Consider the following 21,045-nt stretch of genomic DNA (forward strand, 5'->3'; position numbering starts at 1 on the left):
AGAAATCTCGATGGTAATACTTTTTTTTACAGCCTCGATGGTAATACTATAGATATATATCAATTATTAACAAATTTAATGTTGCTAACTAAATTAACTAAATTCTTCAATTCTATAAAGTGCTTAAAAGGATTATGTATGTAGAAACATGTTTCTGTCGTGTATCTAATTAAATTAAGATACATAATGAAAATTTCATTGCACTGTGGGGTTGTCTCAAATGTCAAAAGTATTTTTGTCAGAAAACATATTTCTAAAAAGTGGGGGGTTTTAATAGCAATTTGGAGTGTCAATATCAATGCCATATTTACTGCTCAAATTCTTCATTTAGCCCAAAATGTAAAACTAGGCAGAAAAGGTATTGCTAGGTGCACCCAAAAATATTGTTGGTGCACCCAGCAATTAGGGTGAATAGACAAAATTGTCCTTGGCTTTATTTTAAATAAAAAAAGGCACATCCAGCACCCCACTTCTTTCGCTTTGTCTTCTTCTCCTTCCTCGCGCATCTCCTTCTTCCGCCATTTCCTTCCTCGCGTAACTCCTTCTTCCTGCGTTTTTGGAGCTGCATTTGTGTGGTTGGACTCCACTGTCGAGGTTAGTTCCCTTTCTCACCTAGTAATGACATTTTTCATTGAATTTTGGTTGTAGGGTAGACGACATTGAGGTTAGAAAAGATACGATTTTGTGGAATATGAATAGGTTCAACACATATGGAAGAACTTCTTCCGTATGTGTTGTTGAGTTGTTAACGTGCATACGGAAGAAGTTCTTCCGAATGAACATTTGAATTTTTTTTAATAATTTAGTTAATTTTTTTAAAATTTAATTGTATTTGTTTGTTTTGTATTAAAAATAGGTATGTTTTGTTTTTTAATGAAAATAGTATATATTAGGTAACATTTTTGTTTTTGATGTTTAATATATTTGCATCAAAATAGAAATTAGGGTTAGTGGCTAGGGTTTATTTAAGGGTGCCTAGGACTGACTGTATGGTTAGGGCGTAGGGCGTAGGGCGTAGGGCTTAGGGGGTAAAGGAGTGTTTATGTTAGTGTTAGGGTTGAGCGTATGGGTTAGTTCAGATGTTAGGGTTTAATATATATGATGGTATGTAGTTAGGGTTGGTTGTTAGGGTTTAGTTTAGCTGTTATGGGGTGGCATTGGGGTTTGGTGTGGGGCTTAGGGTTTAATATATGTTGTGGTATGTTGTTGGTAGGTAGTTTTAGAAATGGTAGATATGTAAAGGGGTAGGGTTTGTGGTTAGGATTTATTCTAGTGCCAAGGGTTGAGCTTGGGGTTTTGGGTTAGGGTTTATTTTAGTGGTTATGGTTGAGCTAATGGTTTAGTTTAGTCGTTAGGGTTTAATATTTATGTTGGTATGTTATTGAGAGTTTTAGAAATGGTAGATATGTAGGGGTAGGGTTAGTGGTTAGGGTTTATTCTAGTGGCTAGGGTTGAGCTTTAAGCTTATTTTAGTTGTTAGGTTGTATTTTATTTGTTAGGGTTTAGGTGTAGGGTTAGGTTTTAATATATGTGTGTGTGTGTGTGTGTGTGTGTGTGTGTGTGTGATTAGGATTTAGGTTAGGGGTTAGTTTAGATGTTAGGGGTTAGCTTAGGGTTTAATGTCTAGGGTTTAACTTATGTAGTACATAGGCGGTAGCGTTTAGGGTTTATATTGTAGGGTTGATGAGTTAGGGTTATGTAGGTTTAAATATATATGAATATTGAATTTGACCAAAAAAATTACATGTTCATCATGATTTGCAGATCATGGTTAGAACTAGAGTTTTAGGTCGTGCATTAGGTAGGGGTATAGGTAGAGCTCGGGGTGGACAGGATGAACATCATGCAAATGATGTTCTCTGGCGACGTAGGCCTACCGCATCCATCCGTAGGCAACGGGTACATGTTTCTGTTGCTAATGACGTTGCTGATATGACTGAGGAAGTTCCTCAAATGACCAAGGATGTTCCTCCGATTACTATGGACGTACTTGGTCCTGGTGTAGAGGGCTTAACTAGTGATGTTGCTGCGAGATCAGTTGCTGATGATGCTGAGGGATTGCCAGGTGGGCCACGTGACCCATCGGTGATGACTTCATTTGTTGAGCATGTTGCACACAACATATGGACTGGAGAGGTATTATAATTTTTATGTAAAGTTAATTGTTAATTATTTGTTATTGTTGAGTTGTTTGTGATAATAAATTTTTGATATACTGTTATTTGGAATCATGTGTTCTTCAATTCAGGAACGTCCTGAATTGAAGTTGGTCTCCTATGAAAGGAAGGTTGAGAAATTTGGGAGGCCAGCACCTAAGATTGAAGGGCTAGTCGCTGCCATAGGATTAACTCCTTTGATTGGGTGCTTAATAGTCATCGACGATCCGGGAGTTATATCGACGTTTGTGGAGAGGTGGCACAGGGAGACTAGCAGCTTCCACCTTCCAGTAGGAAAGGTGACCATCACACTAGATGATGTGGCGTCACTCCTCCATCTGCCGATTACAGGTGCCTTACACAGCTTCGAGCCTCTACTTGTGGACGAGGTGATTGTCTTGTTGATGGAGTTGCTTGAGGTCTTGGGTGAGGAGGCTAGAGCTGAGATTGTATGGGCGCATGGGGCATATGTATGCCTGTCGTGGCTACGGGATATCTATCTGAGGAGATGGGAGGCCCGACGGTGGATTGTAGCATCTTGTGCTTATCTCCTCCACTTGGTTGGTTGCACTCTTTTTGCTAACAAGAGTGCAACACATGTTAATGTAGAGCATCTGGAGGCTTTTCGAGACTTGGGTCAGAGTGGGAGCTATGCCTGGGGAGCTGCTGCGCTGGTACATATGTATGACCAGTTAAATGAAGCTTCTTAGAGCAGTAGACGACAGATTGTTGGGTACCTTACTTTATTACAGGTAAATTTTGTGTTTGTAATATGTTACAGAAGCTTCTTCCGTAAGCTTTTTACGGAAGTTCCGTAAGAAGCATTTTACAGTTACAGAAGAAGTTCTTCCGTATGTTACATCTTACGAACAGATCTACTAAAATACAAGATACCCAGAAAAGCCATAAAATGTGTACCTCCGCCGAAAAAAAACACCACCTGGTAAGAGTTTCACCTTCACCGAACCGCTAACTCTCTCAACACTTGCAAAAACCACCACAAACGATAGAAACCAGACAAGAATGAAAAAAACAAAGCTTGAAATGTAAAATGATACACACAACTGCCAATTTAAAAAAAAAAGGGAGGGACAAAATTGACATTTTGATAAAATACCGGGTGCACCAGCAAGCAATGTTGCTGGGTGCACCTAGCAACACCCGGCGGAAAAGGACATATCAGATCAAACAAACAATATTTTTTTTTTCAGCTCAAATCATATAAATACGTTGGTTTTCACCACTGATACCAGCTGGATTTTACATTATGAAATATATGCAACCTTAAATTCAAAGCCCATCAAAGACAAAAAAAATAAAAACAATTTCTCTCTTTATTGTGAGTGTTTTACTTCAGGGTTCGTGGTTATGGAGGAAATTTTCAGCATTTCTGTACCATACATTCTTTTAATATCAATTTTAATTTGGTATTTTTTTCTTCTTCTCATTTTAAAAAAAATATAAAATAATCATACATGCCAAATATCGTGATTATACTTAATGGAACGAACACGTATTCTCGGAGGACTAAAAAGATTATTGAAGGATGTCTTGCGGGAAACTAAAAGGAAAAAAAGAAAAAAGTCTTTTTGACTAGTGTAAGGTGTCAATCAATTGAATAATGCCCCAAAGTGGATGCAAAGACAAACCGTTTGCGATCATAATCCAACCATTTTATTGAAAATGACTTTACCCGTTAATTGATCTAATTTTCTTAGTAGCGTTTGGAACAAGCCAAGACATAGTAAAACACAAAATATAACTTAAACATGGGCACCGAACTTATGGCAAATTTTTTCTACATGTTATTAAGTGGGTCACACCTACCACAATGCACAGTTCTTCAACCATTAGTTTCTGTTTTTACCATCAATTCCTTTTAGATATATTCAAGCAGAAATATTCGTTAAAAAGAATGCCTCTTCAGGCCTTCAATAAACACAATGAATGAAATCATTCATTTGGGATGCGATCTTGGGAATTGGAAGAAGCATGGGTTTCCTGTGGCTTCCCTCAACCCAATACCACCCTACTTGATCCACCTTTTCACATGTTTCCCATTCATTAGTCCTCTTGCATTGGTTGCATATACGCAGTATAATAAATGCAGCCCAACCTCTTTGATTTGACTTCACCACACAAGCAAGAAGTTTGCTCTTTGCTCTTTCCTCCTTCACAGAATCCAAGTGCCTCAATCTTCACCCAGATTTAGAAACTTGCACTTTCACAATGTTATTTTCTAATACTAGAAGCTAATAGGGGTTAATTAAGAGAAGCATAAACAGAAAGAGAAGGATGTAGGTTCATTTTGTTGTCTTATCTGAAAGATCCCAGGCAACAAGCATGCAAAGAATTGGCGTGTTGTGCTTTCTCAATTAACAATAAGGAAACTGCCGCTACAGTATAAAAGACAAACTAGCTAAAAGACAAAGCACTACAGATGGAAAACTTCATCTATCACTATCTCTTTGCACATAATGCTAGATAGAGAGAAGCAAGATAGCCACTACTCACATGCCCCTCAAGGATTGATGTACTCCCCATGTGATCACACGATTCACGTATTTATACACGAAATGATATTTTTGGAACAAACACTAGTATAGTAACTATCACCAGTGATTAATTACATTCTTTTATGATACTAGTATACCATAATACTAATAATAATATCATCATCCTTTTCTTCTTCACAACTGAACTTAAAAAGCTAAAAAGCCTAAAAACAATGCCAGTGTCCCCACGAAAATCTACAACAAATCTTTCATGTTATCACTATTTTTCTTGTTACAATCTCAATAAAAATGCTGAGCTACTCATGTCATGGGCAAGGCAAATGAAATAAAACTAAAACAAATTGAGATGAGGAAATCAAATTAGCAAAACTTGGAAAAAAAATTATGTGAAAATATACAGTTAAAAGGTGAAAAAAAAATTGCATTCAAGAGTGCCAGATTCCACTCAACATACTGCGGAATCGGTTTGTGGATAGCTTCCTCACAAGCCTCTTGGCATCAGAAGAAACCTCAGCTTCTGCAAGCCTCTCTATGTTTTTAGCATACCCGGAACTCACAATTTTTTTCCTCCCACTGTTGCAACTTGTTAGTGACATCAAGATAGAGATCAACAACTTTTTATTACCTGAATTGCCCTCCCCTGGATCCAGCAATTGCAGAAGAAGAGAAATGTTTCGGTCATCCTGCACAAACCTCTTCCTATTTTTCGCCACCATAACCATGCTAGAGAGTGCCTCTGCTGCCATTTCCCGAACTTCAAACGATTTCGCATTCAGAAACTTCACAAGCTCAGCCATGAAGCAGGCATCACCCAACGCCTTCTTAGCCTCCTCCGATGTTTCACAGAATCTAAACGCCACCTTCAGTGCCAACTCCTGAATCAAAGCCTCCCCATTTCTCACATAATACATCAATTGATCCACAAAGCCATAACTCAGCAAAACACTAACACAACTACGCGAAGAAAAACACAAATTATCAATAACCCTCATCACAACCTCTCTTGTTTTTGACGAACAAGACCACTTAGGATCCAAAACACGCAAAAGAACACGAATCCCTCCTTCTTTAATCACCATCTGCCTAACCAACTCATCACCAGAGGCAATGTTCTGAATCAACTCAACAGAACTCACCTGAACTGCTTCATCCTTAGACCTCACAAGACTCACAAACGTGGAAACCACACCCTCCTCAACCATAAACCTCTTGATTTCCTCAACACCACAAAGATTCCTCAACACCCCACAAGCAGGACCAACCAATTCCCCTTTACACTCTTCCACACTCTCACAAATCCTCAACAAAGCAGTAACACCCCCATGAGCAGATACACACCACGCATCGGTCAACCTTTGCAAGCACCTCGCAGCACCAACCTTCCCAACCTCACTCCCACATTCCAAAACCCGAATCAAAGGGGCGATAACCCCAGCACCAACCAAAACCCCTTTATAAGAATCAAACCCTGCAACCAAAGAAACAACCTTAGCAGCCTCCTCGACAACCTCAACCTCGTTAGAACCTAGAAAATCCACCAACACGTGAACAAACTCAGAAACCTCAACAACCAACTTCACATACTTGTCATCCTCCACAACCACCTCATGCAAGTTCACCAATGCTTGCTTCTTCATACCCAAATCACCAACCTTCATTCGAGTCAATAAGTCCCTTAAGTAGAACCTCATGTCATCTTTGCAAGCTCCAAAACCAGGCCTTGAAACTACTACGGAGTAGCCATGCATCGACACGCCCTTCTTGAATATCTCAGATAGCTTCTTCACGTGAGCTTCCAACTTTCCCAATGTCAAGTCCAAATCGCTCTGCATCAGAAGCTTCCCGCTGTAGGACAGATCCGCGCACCGCCGCGCCAGCTCGAGGCACTCCTCCGCCGTGCCCGTTATTGCCGGGAGCTCGCCGGAGAGTGACGTGGAATCGCCGGCAACGAGGGCCGAGTGGAGCTCCTCCAGCCTGCTCCGAATCAGTTGCCACTTTCCGGCGAAGACTCTGATCGAGAGGGAGAGGGAGATCAATGAAGAGAGGAGCGCGATTACTCGCCGGAGACCGGAGACTGAGGTTGTCGACGGTTGTTCGTCACCCATTTTGGTTCTCAGAGCAAATCCATTTGGTTTCGGAGGTGGGTATATCTGAGTAACGGTGTCGGAGGAGATATATAAAGAGAGAATGTAATGTGCTTCTCACTTCAGATCTATACTTATCCTTAGATTTCAGTTGATAGAAAGTTGGACTCCTGTGTGTTTATTTACCTGAATACCCTTTTTGATTTTTTTTTTCAAATGACTATTAACAAATAATCATATTTTTTAACGTGTGTAATGGTGTTTGGTTTATCGTTCTTAGCTTTACGTACGTTCGTTCACATGTAATCATATTTTTTTAGCATGTATAGTACGTGTTTGATTTGTCGAATATCATCTTATAAACATTCATTCACACCTTTCAAGACTGCAAATGGCTAAGAAATGAAAAAAACGTGAGTTACATACTTAATTCAACCCACCTTTTTCCAAACACACCTTAGTTGTTTGGCTCAAAGTGTCAATGTGATTTTTATATTTAATTTGGACTTTATTTTTAGAAATTAAGGGTGTGTTGGAAAGATAGTAGAAACGAATAGTAAAATATATAGAATTCATATTTTTACTTTTTATTTTAATTTAATTTTTTTTTATCTCAATTCTATTTTTTTATTTCGTTGATAGTTTCTTAGTTATAATTTCTACATTAAAAGTGTTTTTTTTTTTTTCATTTTCAATGAATTTCTACATTAAAAGTGTATGAAATAACATTTGTTAAAAGAAACTAATCTTAATATTTTAAAAGACTACCCTGTCTTTTTGGGTTGGAGAATATCCTGAATTCACAAAAAAAAAATGGATGGATCAAAGGGACATGGGTATTTTGGTCAATGTGGTGGGAATAGGGCAACTCAATCTGTAGGATGTTTTTGTTTGGAAAGAAGGGGGACAATGCAGGTCCAGAGAGAAAGGGAGGGTTCAGAGCAAGGTGATGTCTTTATTTTATGCTTGGTGAGTGAGGGATTTTGTATTGGTGCTTCAGCAATGGTGAATTTGTCTATACTCAAGGTGATTTTGGATATGCGACATAAAAGGTATGCAAATTATGGATCAACAAAAAGACAAGGGAGATTTATATAAGCATCTAGCAAGCGAGCCGAGCCTTGCAAAATGCACTTTTTTACTGTTATTTTTCTGGACACTGGTGGAAGTTATTAGTTAACAGTTATTTAAGTAAGAGCAGAAGTATAATTAGTTAACTGCTACTTTCCGTAAATACCATAGCAGGAGTCATACTCTGCATGCACTCACGTAATACCGAGCAGGTACGAATTAACCTTCTTTTTTTTTTTTTTACCTTTAATAATAATTTAGGAAACTGGAATCTTGGATAGGGAGAATAACAGTAATCCTATAATTAGGAGATCTCAAGGAAGAAGAGGATATAAAATTAGATCAAGTTGTATTTTGAAGCTTTTTTTCATGTAGTATATTGGAACAAGAAAATTTTTATGGCATCTTTTGCCACATAAACCCTTTTCAGTTCTATGAATTCACTGTCAAAATTAATGCGTGTTTGGAAACGGACCAGGGACATGACTTTTCACATCAAAATGGAAACTAGTAGTCCTAACTTTCACGTTTTCACATCAAGCACATGATTTGTTCATAGTAGAACACGTTTGCAAACTTGAATGTGTTTGTTATTTAACTAGCTTGTTTTGAGTTTATGATTTTGTTCAATTTTCTAGATTGAAGTCAAGCAGAAACATTTATAATTTAGAACAAGTGTCGTATTTATTCAATTTTAAATGATATACTTCAGAAAAAAAATAGACATAAATCATCTAGCTAATTTCAGTCCTAGTGCATTATTTCTGCAACATCATAACATAAATCATCTAAATCTTAAATATTGTTTCTAGTGCATTGTCTCCATAAATGTGTTGACAAAACAGACCAGCTGCAAATCAATTCCAAGGGCACTAGAATGAAGGATGATCCGAGAGAGTGGTATTAGAGTAGCGATTGAATAATAGTTGAGAGCAATGTAAGAGCAGAGGCACAGCTGTGAAGTGTGAATTAATATAGTCAGAATAGATGGAAAATGCAGATGGACCACACAGTAATAAGGACAGAGCTTTGATTAGGAAAGCAAAAGCAAAGGGGCAGCTTTCAATGGCCTTGGAATGGGAATGACACTGCACACACCCCACCATGTGAACCCCTTTTGCATTCGCCTTCAGCCAGCAGTGACCTTTCGCATTGAAAGTGGAAGTGACTCTCATAACTAATTCAGAAAAAAGTGACTCTCTTTTCCTACCCTTTTTGTTGCTTGCAAACTGATACCAAACATGAGTCCAATGAAAGCCAAAGGGGAATCACTGAAAATCACTACCATACAACCACCTCCCCAGTAAACAACATTCAGCAATGAAACCTCAACCGTTTGATCAGCTTCAAATTCCAAATCAAATCAAATGATACACACTACATGTATGTTTGGTTTTCAGGTGAAAAGTACTTTTGAGGCAAAAGTACTTTTATTAAAGGATCAGAACCCTTACTTTTATTTTCATTTTTCTTTTATCCATTGGATTTACATTAGAATACATGCACAACATTTCTAATTTCAATCCAAACATGCACTACATCTTTAAAATAAAAAAAGTGTGCATGTTTTCAATAGACAAAGGGGGTTGGTTCACGAGAGAGCCTGAGCGGAAGGTCCAAATGGTATTAGCCAGAGGCCACAGGGCACAGGCTCAAAGCAAAAGGGTAAAGCTGCCCCATGTCATGACAATCCCGAAAAAAGCATCAAGATATACCAACCATCCCCCACAAGCAAGATCATCTTTTGAAAAATTTATGGTGGTTTACTATAGAAATATGAAGAGGTAAAGTAACATTGGTACGTGACAAATGGGATACTAGTACTAGGTAAAAAACAAATACAAAAATTGAATAACTCACGGTGTGATTTGGTGGAAAGTTTCAACAATGTTAAAGGACAAAATTGGTATCTGATATATAGCATGTTTGGATACCAGTACCACACAGTATTCTCTAGACCAGAAGTTCAGATTAGCGAGTCTAAAATACTAAAAAGCTATTCAGTTTGATTTATTGTACAAAGCTGAGTGCATTGTGCTCGGAGGGTCCTGTGGTTGAGTGGGGGGGGGGGGGGGGGGGGACAATTCATTGGAAAATACTTATTATTGCTCTCTATACAACATAATTGCAATTTCAGTTCTGCACCTCAGCACATGCCTCAATTCGGGGGCCAGGAACCCTGTATCTTGCATATATGTCTCTCTATATCTTTGAAGCAAAGTGGGGCCCTTTTCTCTAATTTCATATTTTCATTCAGTTGTGCACTACATGGCCTAAGTTACTTTGTATCATGCTAATTGCTAAATGAATCTATCTTATAATTGAATTTTACTCGCCTAAGGCTTTCTTCCACTTGTCAATGGATTGTGATTTCATGTTTTGTAAGATTGCCCAGCAATGATGAGCACTAATAATCATTTGAATTTCAATTTCACTGTTGGACCAAAACAGAAGAGAATTACTGTCTAACCCTTGTCCATGTTAGTCAAGAAGAACTGTGTGCTATTTTGGTTTTTTTTACCCGCTTATATATGTTAGGTGCAGAATGTCATTAATTTATATGCAAAAGCAATGCAATGCTACCTTTGAGTAGGCACAAAGTGAAATTCAAGACAGCAGAAAAGTCTGAAAATACCTTAGCTTTGAAGAGATATGTATCTAAAAAAGTATGTTATATGTTCGTCAACTCAATGGAGGGCCAAGATGTTCCTAACCAATATAACAACATGGGAAATAACAATACTGTTGGAGATTGTTTGATGTGTTAATTCCGTAAAATAAGAATAATATGCTACGCAATCATTCCACTGATATCATAGACGATGTTTATATAGAAATTGCTCAATTATTGTCACAGTTAATTTGTTTTCAGCTTCAAGCAATCAAATATGACACGTAAAATTTTGACTTCTTTTAAACTACTTAAACCTGTCATTAGTATGATCCTTCCTAATGCTCGTGATAGTATTTTATATTTATCTTGAACAAAAGACATGAATTCAGATCTGAGAATCTGCACGTTATCAACCTCGATGTGATGTATTAAAGGAGTTAAATAGTAATCAATTCCTGCTTCTTTTGGACCCATACAATTATCGAAACCTAAGAACCAAAAAAGGTGGATATGAAACGGACCCCGCAAAGTATCATTGGTCGGCTATTACTTCTGTAATCTAATCACTTTCACATCAACCGTTAAATAAACACCATACATTTCAGTTAGAAAAATTATATACTTCAATACATTTTCAAATTTAAACTGCCTACAGTTTTCCATGCCTAATTATAATATTGTCAGTTTATAAATGTCCTTGTACATTTAGTTACTTGCCAGGTTAATGTTTGCTACATGTATGCATGAAGTAAGCATGATGTCCATGCATTTAAAAGCTGAAAAATCTTGACTATATGAGTTCAACACCAAGTGCTGTAGCCATATGCATCAAACCCCAATCCCTATTCAATATCTTGACTTATGAATATGATGATTAATGGTTATGGACCAGCTGCAGTGCTTGATATTACAACTTATACTACAAGAAAAAGATGTGCCTATGGGGGATCATGCATGGGTCCTCCTGCATGCATAGCCCAAAGACCATACGGTTATTATTAGCTAGAAATTTGAAAATGACGGCTTGCCAAAACTTTGGTTACGTCTCATAATGCACTAACTAGTGTTATGTATAGGAAAAAAATACTGCCCTGTTTATAGATAATTAATTGCTGCATGATCAAATACTAAACATGTATCTCATAATAACAACCATTTTTAATTCAAACCTCACCATCAAGTTTATGAAATTATTATTCATTACTTTGTGAATTGAGCTGGTAATATGGTTCCGGTTTCAGGCAATCATTGTATGTAAAGTGGTTGATTAAAACAGTGAGCAGGGGGACCAATGCATACATAATGTTTGAATTGAATCATGACTTGAAGAATTGTAACTGCTATCAGAGGGTTGTGCTGCTGCCCAACTTGGAAATAGTTTTATACTGAGGAATAAAACTGTAAGACAATTATTACTGAAACACTATGTCTTTTTCTTCTAATTTTAATTCTTTACTTTTAAAATGAACACAAGTTTATAAACGAAATCAATGTGTAGATTATACTATTATTTAATTATTTGTTATCATGATTTTATCTTATAAAATATGCTATAAGATTTTTTATGTTAATTTTAAATTTTTCCTAATCTATTTTTTTATATTTATATTAATATATTATTTAATTTAATATAGTATACAATATTTTTTTTGAAAAAATATAGTATATAATATTAAAATGGGTATTTAATTATAAATAATTTAATTTTGATTCATTTATAGTTGAACTAATAAATAATGAATTGACTTAAATATGTTTTTAATCCTTCAAATTTAAAATTGATCTTTTTAGTCATTGTAATTTGAAAAAAAAAAAGATGTTTTAGCCTCTGTGCCTAAACATTCAATCCCTCGAATTACAGGGAGAAATGACCTTCAATGTCGCAAAGAAACTTTTGACATTTTGGTTGATAAATAAAATATATTATAGACTTAAATATATTTTTAATTTATGTAAAATAATTTTTAATTTTATTCTTGGTAAAAAAAATTGTTTTCATCTCTCAAAAATATGAAATTATTGTTTTCAGTTGTTACTATTATATGACACTTCTAAAAAAAATTCAAATATTGGAGACAAAAACGGTGATGATTTTAAAAGGATGGAAAAAAAAATCTGATAGTGACCAAAAATATTTATTTCAAAATTTAGAAGGATTCATGAAAAAAATACAAGAATCAAAATTAAAATATACTCATTTATTAAGAACTAAAAATATATTTAAACCTATATTATAATATAAAAATATTATGAAGTACATGTTATTTATTTAGAATGGACAATATTTTGTCAAAACTCAAAAGTATCATACCACGAAAATAAATTAAAATTGTTTACCCAATATCAAGAAGTGAAAAGAACGGAGAGTGCAAACATTTGTAGTTGATAGGAATGAGGAAATACGTACAGCAGGAGCACAACACAACCCAAGGATTTTGTTTAGATTTGTATTGTCTGATATTTTCTGTTAGTTGTCTGCACAATGCTATCATATTAGATGCTATAAATAGGAGGCAATGGTGTAATAAGGGGAGAGAAAAGAAATTTACACTTAATTTTCAATAGTTTAGAATAAGAGTTTTACCTTATTCTCGAATACAAGACTTTCCCTTTGTTCTCTGTTCCTAAGAGTCGTTCTTCAAACTCAATTCACATTTATATATGATCTAGCATGTGCTTGACGTGTGAATGCAATTAAACATATATATACTATATAAATATATCATATTGCATATATAATATAATTGTCTAAAGCAAATAACATACGCATGACGATGGTTTTGATTATTCTCACAATATTCAAACATTATACATCATTAGATAGAGTATCAAGTGATGGTCATCTTGATATTTCAACATACCTATAAGAAAAATTAACTTATATACAATATAACTATCATGGAGAGTACTTATTTGTCAAAGGCAAATTGCATTAACTTCAAATAAACTTTGGTGGAACATAATTAAAAAGGTTTCTAATACAAACTAAAAATAAAACATTATTTCAATTATATAATGTTATGTACTTTATATAATGTATAATATATTTTTATCTCTGTGCCAAAAAAAATATATATATTTAAATGATTTTTTAATGTTTATATTGTTTCAACAAATTGTTTTACTATATTTATGCAATAAATTTGTTATATTTTTCAGTATTTTAAATACTTTATATGTTTTTATCACTTAAAATTGAATTAGAAATTAGTTGACAATATTAAGTTGAATTGAAAATTGAAATCCATGTAAAAATTTATAAAACAATGAAGTTAAGCGACTTTAATTCCAATAGACTGTACCATTGGAGATATCTGGTTAGTCATATAACCAAAAAGTCTGTGGAACTTCGGCGGATTGAAGAATGGAATGGGTCATGGCCCCAAGGCTCATGCGTTCAGATTTTTCTTTTGAGCTGACCAATAAAAAGCTTTCCTTTTACTGTTGACCAAAACAAATGACCCTCATTTTTAAGGGGATGTGTTGTTCTTTTGTTTCCTTTGCTTAGACAAGTCATGATCATCTTCCATTTCCCCAAACAATTTTCTGCTTTTTCTTTCTGTTTAAAAAAATTTCATTTGTAAAGGAGTCAGGCTGGCATTACAGAATAATTAGCTTATACTTAAAGACAATTATATATAATAAACTGTAGAGAGACAATCCTCACCGACCACACTACCAAAAAAACTCTTTAAAAACTTCATGTTGCTGGCAATGGGCTCCCTCTCATTCTGTTAAGCAAGGAACTAACATGCTTGGATGTCCATTTTTTTAGATAAGTTTTCTGCTGGTTTCTTCTACAACCTAGCTAATAAATAAACTACATATAACTTCAATTTCAGGAAAAATGCTTGAGAAATTGACTTGTCGGTGACCTTTAGATGGTTTAGTGGATTCAACTTTCTTGGTGTTGAATAATCTTTCAAAGGCAGAGAAACTTTTCCCTAAATGTTGAAACTTCATAATAACTTAGAGGTATAATTAAGAAGTTATAGTTAGTTTGGAATCATTTACATCTATTTATAATTAGCTAGTAATTTTCTAAATTCTAGCATCATATAAACTACATTATGAGCCCAATGAGAGCATTCTTGCATGTTCAATAGATGTATTTTCTCTATATATAAGAAAGAGATTCATTGACTCTAGGAATAAGTCTTGGACGATCACTCTCAATAATTTTTTATAAAATGCAAAATTCATAAATTTAACCATTAAATTATATGATATCATTTTTGAAAATCATGCATGCCAAATTTTAGAAAATTGTGCTGTTTTTTTTTTTTTGATGGGCTGTTATTAGACAGTTTGTGGTTACTAGGATACATTGGTTTTGAATGTTTTGATCTTTATTGTATGGCTTCTTTTAGTGATCACAAGTTCACAACACAGATTTTGATAGGCATATACAAAAAAACTTAAATAAATTTTTAGTTCTTTAAATTTGTAGTCACCATAAGAGAAATACGTTAGGTAGAGAACTGAAGTAAAGATAATGAAATACGCCCATAAGAGGTAACTAATTTTGAGATTTCTCCCAAATTCGTAGTCATCAGAACTCACGCTGCATGTATTTGTTGTTCATTTGGGAACAATTCGATGGCTTATACTTGATTTTATTAGTAATTGCTTTTTGTTGTGTAAATTGGTTGTGTTTGTTTTTTTTATCACAAACTGTTTGATGTTCTCAATCATGGACACATGCATATGACAGAGAGAGAAAGATTAAGACTCTTTGTTGGTTCTAAAATCAACTCTGAAAATTGTTTATTGATTTATGCATTATTATTATTACTTTATAAGTACTAGTATCTGTCATGTTTTTTATGTTCCGATTTTATACTTGATTACTTTATAATACTTTGTGCAGCCTTGTCAACTGAGAAGAATAGTGACAGACTCAAATACTTTGTAAATTCTTTATTTTATTTTTTTGGGAAATCACATGTCCAAACGCACGCAAAGGGAAGGTGGGTTGGACTTGGATACTACGGGGGAATATCTCCGGTTGTTTCAAAGTGGCGCTGGACGTATCAAGGAATCACATCTAGTCTGTGCAGGAAAGATTTTGGACGTATCAATGGATAAGTTTTGATTTATTAACCCAAACAGGAAGTTTTGCAGGAAAGATTAATAAAAATCACATTTTTTTCCCAATTACAAAAATTCAACTGAGTTGCAATAAATTCAATGATGACCAAATCGGAAAAATGGAAAAGGAACAAAAGATTAATTGTAAAAACAAGAATGATTTGGTATGATAAGAACATCACCTATTATCTCCAAAACAAACTTAATCTGCAAAACTCGGAAACCAACTAATGTCACGACTCTAATACAAAAAGCGGGAGTATTCAACCCGAGTTCGAAAATGGTGAGCATGTATCAGCTGTTTGAGTTCGAACATCACCTAGCTTCCTTACTTATTCAAAGAATAAATGGAATCGAAACAAATTTTTCCTATGTGAAATATAGGATCAAGGAGCTCTGCCACATTGCCAATGCAAAAGACTCTGGAATCAGATGCTACTTGAGTCCCTTCCAAAAATAAAACGTCTTGTCCAGTCTGAAACTACTAACGCTCTAGTACGCCAGCTTACTTGCTTGCTGTTCAAAGAATTAATTGAAGCTAAACTAGATTTTTAAAATAATGTCCCAAAATTCAGTGAATATAAAAATTGGTAAAAGGAACACAGTACCTTGCATAGACAGAATACCACAGCCATTGACTGCTATGGCCAATTGAAACCCAATCTCCAGGAAGCTGGGCAGCTGTCTGCTCTCCTCCCAAAGGAGCAAATTGACCTAAATGCTTGTACCTTGGGGAACAATCAACAATGTGCGAATGAGTAAAAACATTGGCGAATGGAAAACCTTGAAATCGTATAAATGTAAACATAATTGAGCAAAAGGAGGGAGCTAGTCAATTACCTAAAGGGTTTGAACCGATGGTGACCTTCTCCCCTGAACCTGAGAGGACCCTCAGGATTTTTTTCACACTCTTCCATCCGATTAAAACACTTGGCCAGGTAAGTGCCTTGCTGAGATGCAACCTGTCATGAATTTTCAGAAATTCAATATCATATCACTGAGAAGCATGCATCTTTTAAATACCGTTGTGAATGCCACAAGCAAATTATGGCATGAACCTGTGCTGTAGCAGGAAGAAATTTCATTTGAGAATCCACTTTGGAAAGTGCAGTTTTGAGTTCTTCAATATTCAGTTCAATTGATTCTTTTTTATCATCTCCCTTGGCTTCCTTCAATAAATCAGCAATGTTGTGCATCTGTTTATTCTTCAGATATAGCTCAACCTGAGGGTATCTTTCACAGATATCTTTCATGACCTCTTGAAATTGTTTGACCGTAAGTGTTCCGGAACTCTCTTTGTCAGCCTTCTTAAAGATCGCCACGATATCTTCCTAAAATGGCCAAAATCAATTCACAGTTAACTGAAAGAAAGATAACATTTGAATAGAAATGAATAATTGTCAATTAATACATCCCTCTAGATTTTCAATTAAGCAAATGTGCATTTCTATTTCCAAGTTAAATATGTCTTCAACGAAAAACAAAACAAAGAAACTGCAAAATAAAAGCCAGATGAAAAATTACAATTTTGGTACTAATGAAGTCTATGGATAAGAATGTCTCCTACATTCGCGTATGTAGACACTTGGAAGAAAGTTAATTAGATATATAATGAAAATAGTATTAATTACCATGACTTTCCGCTGGTTTATCGTGGCACAGTCACCAAGCGCATAGACATTGCTGCACCCTTCAACTCTCAACCACTCGTCTGTAGCTAGAGCACGCCTGCTAGCCTGTTCAGAAGAGAAAAAACAGAGCGAATGACGAATGACTTTAAATTTATTTGCTGAATGATAGATACAAACTACCAGAGAAACATGACATGGAACTATGAATTAGCACAGATACAATACTACTATCTAGTTTCTCAATAACACACCTGACCGATTTGTGCCATGAAATCTTTAATAAATGGACGAGTGCCAATACCAGTTGACCAGACAGCCATTCCATACGGAATTGTCTTAATCTCTCCTCCGTTTTTCAGTTCTTTAGTGGAAATTTCTTTCTCGGATACCTTAACAACCATGGATCCTGTTTTCACATCAATCCCGTCTCTTCGAAACTTGTCTTCAGCAAAAGTAGTAATTCTCTTGTCAAACCTATAAGAAGAGCAATGGAACATATCCAGTATGATAAACTAAATAACAAAAGATTCAAATATTAATGGTCCTTTCTGATAACTATAAGTAGTTATAAATGTTTTGGTTATACATGTCTGGTTCAGTTCAAACAGCTAAAACTTTCAATCTATTCCTCCTCATTTGCTGAACCATGAAATAACGATTTTCAGCGGTTAAAAATTGTGCAAAAAACTTTCCACAGAACAAAGCCATCCAACCCGCACAGTTAAAGCCCATGACTGAATACAATACTTTAGAAGCCTACTCACACAAATATCAAACTATATGACTAGACAAGGTATCATTGGAAGAAGTTCTTAATAACAAGTAAAAATATGATTAATATATCACATCCTTACATGCCCAAGATATGATCTCCGGCCTCCAGAAGTGTAATTTTAACTAAATCTTTAATCCCAGGATATAAACGGAGCAAATCCTCATTGACAAAATCATGAAGTGAGGCTGCAAACTCTACTCCAGTAGGTCCACCTCCAACAATAGCAAAATGAAGAATTCTCTTCTTCTCATCTTCACTTACATCGGGCAAATTTGCTCTCTCGAAGCAGTCAATAACTGTTCTTCTAATTTTTTTAGCATCTTCAACTTCCTGCACACCATGAGATATTAAATTCCAAAAGCATGTCAAAAAACATAGAATCCAGTGCACACATAAGTCACCATCCATAATAACAATAGATTTGACCCCTTTCCTCCTTCCCCTGACTATTTTTTCTTAACGAAACTTTTTTTTAAATGCCGTACACTATAAAATATGATAAAGTAAGATAAAGAACGAAGTTACCTTCAAGAAATGGCAATTCTCCGTCACTCCTGGAGTATTAAATGTATTGACATTAGCACCCACCGCAACTATTAGGTAGTCATAATCCACAACAAATTCTTCTTTCCCATTCAAATTATTGTTCACACTAGATCGACAGTAAACTTTCCTATTTTCTGCATCAATCTTGAAACATTCTGCTTCACTGAATTGTACGTCCACCTTTTTCTGCTCAAAAGAAAACAAGAAAAAGGCCGAGTTATAGTCCTTGTCTCCAAAATCAACTATAACGCTAGTGAACAACGTGGCTTAAAGAAAATTACTTCACTGGAAACCTAATCACCAGAATCAGCATATCCTGATAGTAACTGGTGAAAAACTAACATAGCCGTCGGGTTCGTTATGAGCTACAATGTTAGTGTACTCAAACACAACTATTGTACGAAGAGAAATATGGAAGTCTTGCACGGCAGTGAAGGAAAACTTTACAATTAACAGACATGAGTCATACGAGTTATGACACTTAAGAAAAAGAGCTCTGTTTATATCAGAAAATAAAACAAAATGATGTGAAAACATTTTAACTGAGATGCAGTTGACTTAGACAACATTATATGTTCTTTGTGAAGCAGACGCAAAAAATAAATAAATTTAAATAAAGAACGTTTGTTATATTATCAGAAATATAAAATTCATTTAATATTTATTTTTTAAAGTAATTAAAATGTTTACTAATAATATTTGATATCAAATATTTCTCAGTTACCGATATAAGGCATTTATAGTGCTAAATACTCTGTATAATAGTGTGAGCATATTAATAACGACTTTTTATATCCTCTGAAGATATATAGGTTAAAGGAAAAAAATTTGTAAGAAAATAAAATGTCACGTAATACGTCAGTAATATAAAAATAATTTATTTCGCTAAATTTTTTTATATTTTTCGACTGCTTAACCTTTGTACCTGATATAGATAAAAAAAAATGAAAATCATAAAAGTTGGTCAACCGCAGCTTAAGATTTACTGTTGACAATGATTAGTTATTGTAAATAGCATTATTATTTATTGATGGATGGCATGAAATTGATTAGTGATGATATAAAAAATTATTTCTGCAATCTGCTTATTCCTCATTAAACGGAAAGTATTAAAGTACAATTTTCTTAAGAGTTTAAAGGTAACCCTAAATAATAACAGAATACTTTTATGGTATATATTTTATTATTTTACGCTTGAATTATTCTTCAAATTATTCACTACTCTCTTTCAAACTCCCAAAATATTAGTCAATGAGGTTAAAGAGTGCTCAATTTTAGCAAATTTATTTTATCGTCGTGAGTAAACCATTTAAACTGCAAGAAATAAAATAATATGGGCTTTTAAATGATCACCTTAAAAATATTGCGAACTGGCTCAACAATGCTGCGCGCTTCGACGGTCCCGCACGTAACGCTAGGCAGCAAAGGAGTGAATGCAAAGTAGTTACGAGGCGATACTACTTGAACCTCATATTTTGGATTCTTCAAATTCTTCATAAAACTTGTGGCCGCCCAACCAGTTCCCAGCACCACCACCTTCTTCTTCTCGCTAACTGCCTCTTCTGGGGCAACACTCTCACCATAAGCCCAAAGACCACCACCACTGCATCAACCAGCATATACATTGATCATAATTCATAAATACAATAGATCTACATCCACGCAATGTCTTTAAATTTTACTTGCATATAAATCTGAAGGAATCGCCATAAAATTGATAAACTAAAATAGAGAATTGCTTGAAACAGAGGATCTTAGCTAGCAGCAAATGTGAACAGAGAATATTTTTGACATTACAACATCGAAAAATATATTTCATATTTATTACAATGCACGGATCTAACTTTTTTCTTTTTAAAAAATAAACAATAAAAATAGGAATTAGAAACAAGCACGTCCGCAACACAGATAACTGCAAAGACGACGAATGATAATTGTGCTTTAATTTCTCTCGAATAACAATAATGAAAAAAATAATATTCACCGAAGACAAGGCGAAGAATGAAGTTAAATGATATGATCCTATACCTTACGGCGGTGCAGAGCAGTACAAGCTTAAGATGCGACTGGTTATCACGGAAAGCTCTAGAGAGATGCTGGAAGAAAGTGATACTCGACATTTTCTTCTTTTTTTTTTTCTCGCAACGAAAGTGTTTGTCCAAAATTCCGGGAAGAGAAAAGAGAGAGAATGCAAAACGAAAACGCAAGCCAAGAAACAGGGAATTTGTTTTAGGGCTTTGGAGACGCTGTCACTACGGCTCCATACATTTGTGCGGAAATTTGGCAGATTTACTCTTTTTTGACTTGGCGGCCAAGTTTGGACAGCGTGAATGCGAAACACGACTCAGTTTTTTTCCTTTCATGCTGCATTTTTTAATTTACAAATATATTTTTTTTATCCGTTATTTGTAAATATTTACTGCGATTGATTTATGAGAGAATCATTTATACAATTAAAATATCTACTATATCAATTATTTTAAATCTAATCAATCAATTATATAGAATTTTACGTGGATAATTCCGTAAAATAAAACTTTTATATAAATGATATCTTGTTG

General features: G+C 34.9%; 3 protein-coding genes across 3 annotated transcripts; 1 reads left to right on the plus strand and 2 right to left on the minus strand.

Moving 5' to 3' along the window:
* Nucleotides 1-1,767: 1,767 nt before the first annotated feature.
* LOC102667247 (protein MAIN-LIKE 1-like) lies at nucleotides 1,768-2,866 on the plus strand. Its single transcript, XM_006598247.3, has 2 exons — nucleotides 1,768-2,136; nucleotides 2,249-2,866. The coding sequence occupies exons 1-2, from the start codon at nucleotides 1,768-1,770 to the stop codon at nucleotides 2,864-2,866; spliced, it is 987 nt and encodes a 328-aa protein (XP_006598310.2).
* A 2,027-nt stretch (nucleotides 2,867-4,893) lies between these two features.
* On the minus strand, nucleotides 4,894-7,021 carry LOC100788707 (uncharacterized). Its single transcript, XM_014768158.3, has one exon. The coding sequence runs from the start codon at nucleotides 6,775-6,777 to the stop codon at nucleotides 5,098-5,100; it is 1,680 nt and encodes a 559-aa protein (XP_014623644.1). The 5' UTR covers nucleotides 6,778-7,021; the 3' UTR covers nucleotides 4,894-5,097.
* An 8,620-nt stretch (nucleotides 7,022-15,641) lies between these two features.
* LOC100802661 (external alternative NAD(P)H-ubiquinone oxidoreductase B2, mitochondrial) lies at nucleotides 15,642-20,880 on the minus strand. The gene is made up of 10 exons (XM_003547084.5): nucleotides 20,513-20,880; nucleotides 19,838-20,087; nucleotides 18,464-18,670; nucleotides 18,018-18,268; nucleotides 17,415-17,637; nucleotides 17,164-17,268; nucleotides 16,591-16,863; nucleotides 16,373-16,494; nucleotides 16,141-16,260; nucleotides 15,642-16,048 (listed from the first exon to the last, which is right to left on the minus strand). The coding sequence occupies exons 1-10, from the start codon at nucleotides 20,602-20,604 to the stop codon at nucleotides 15,961-15,963; spliced, it is 1,731 nt and encodes a 576-aa protein (XP_003547132.1). The 5' UTR covers nucleotides 20,605-20,880; the 3' UTR covers nucleotides 15,642-15,960.
* Between the last annotated feature and the right edge of the window lie 165 nt (nucleotides 20,881-21,045).

The sequence above is a fragment of the Glycine max genome, chromosome 15 (genome assembly GCF_000004515.6).
Source record: "Glycine max cultivar Williams 82 chromosome 15, Glycine_max_v4.0, whole genome shotgun sequence".
NCBI classification, from domain to species: Eukaryota; Viridiplantae; Streptophyta; class Magnoliopsida; order Fabales; family Fabaceae; genus Glycine; species Glycine max.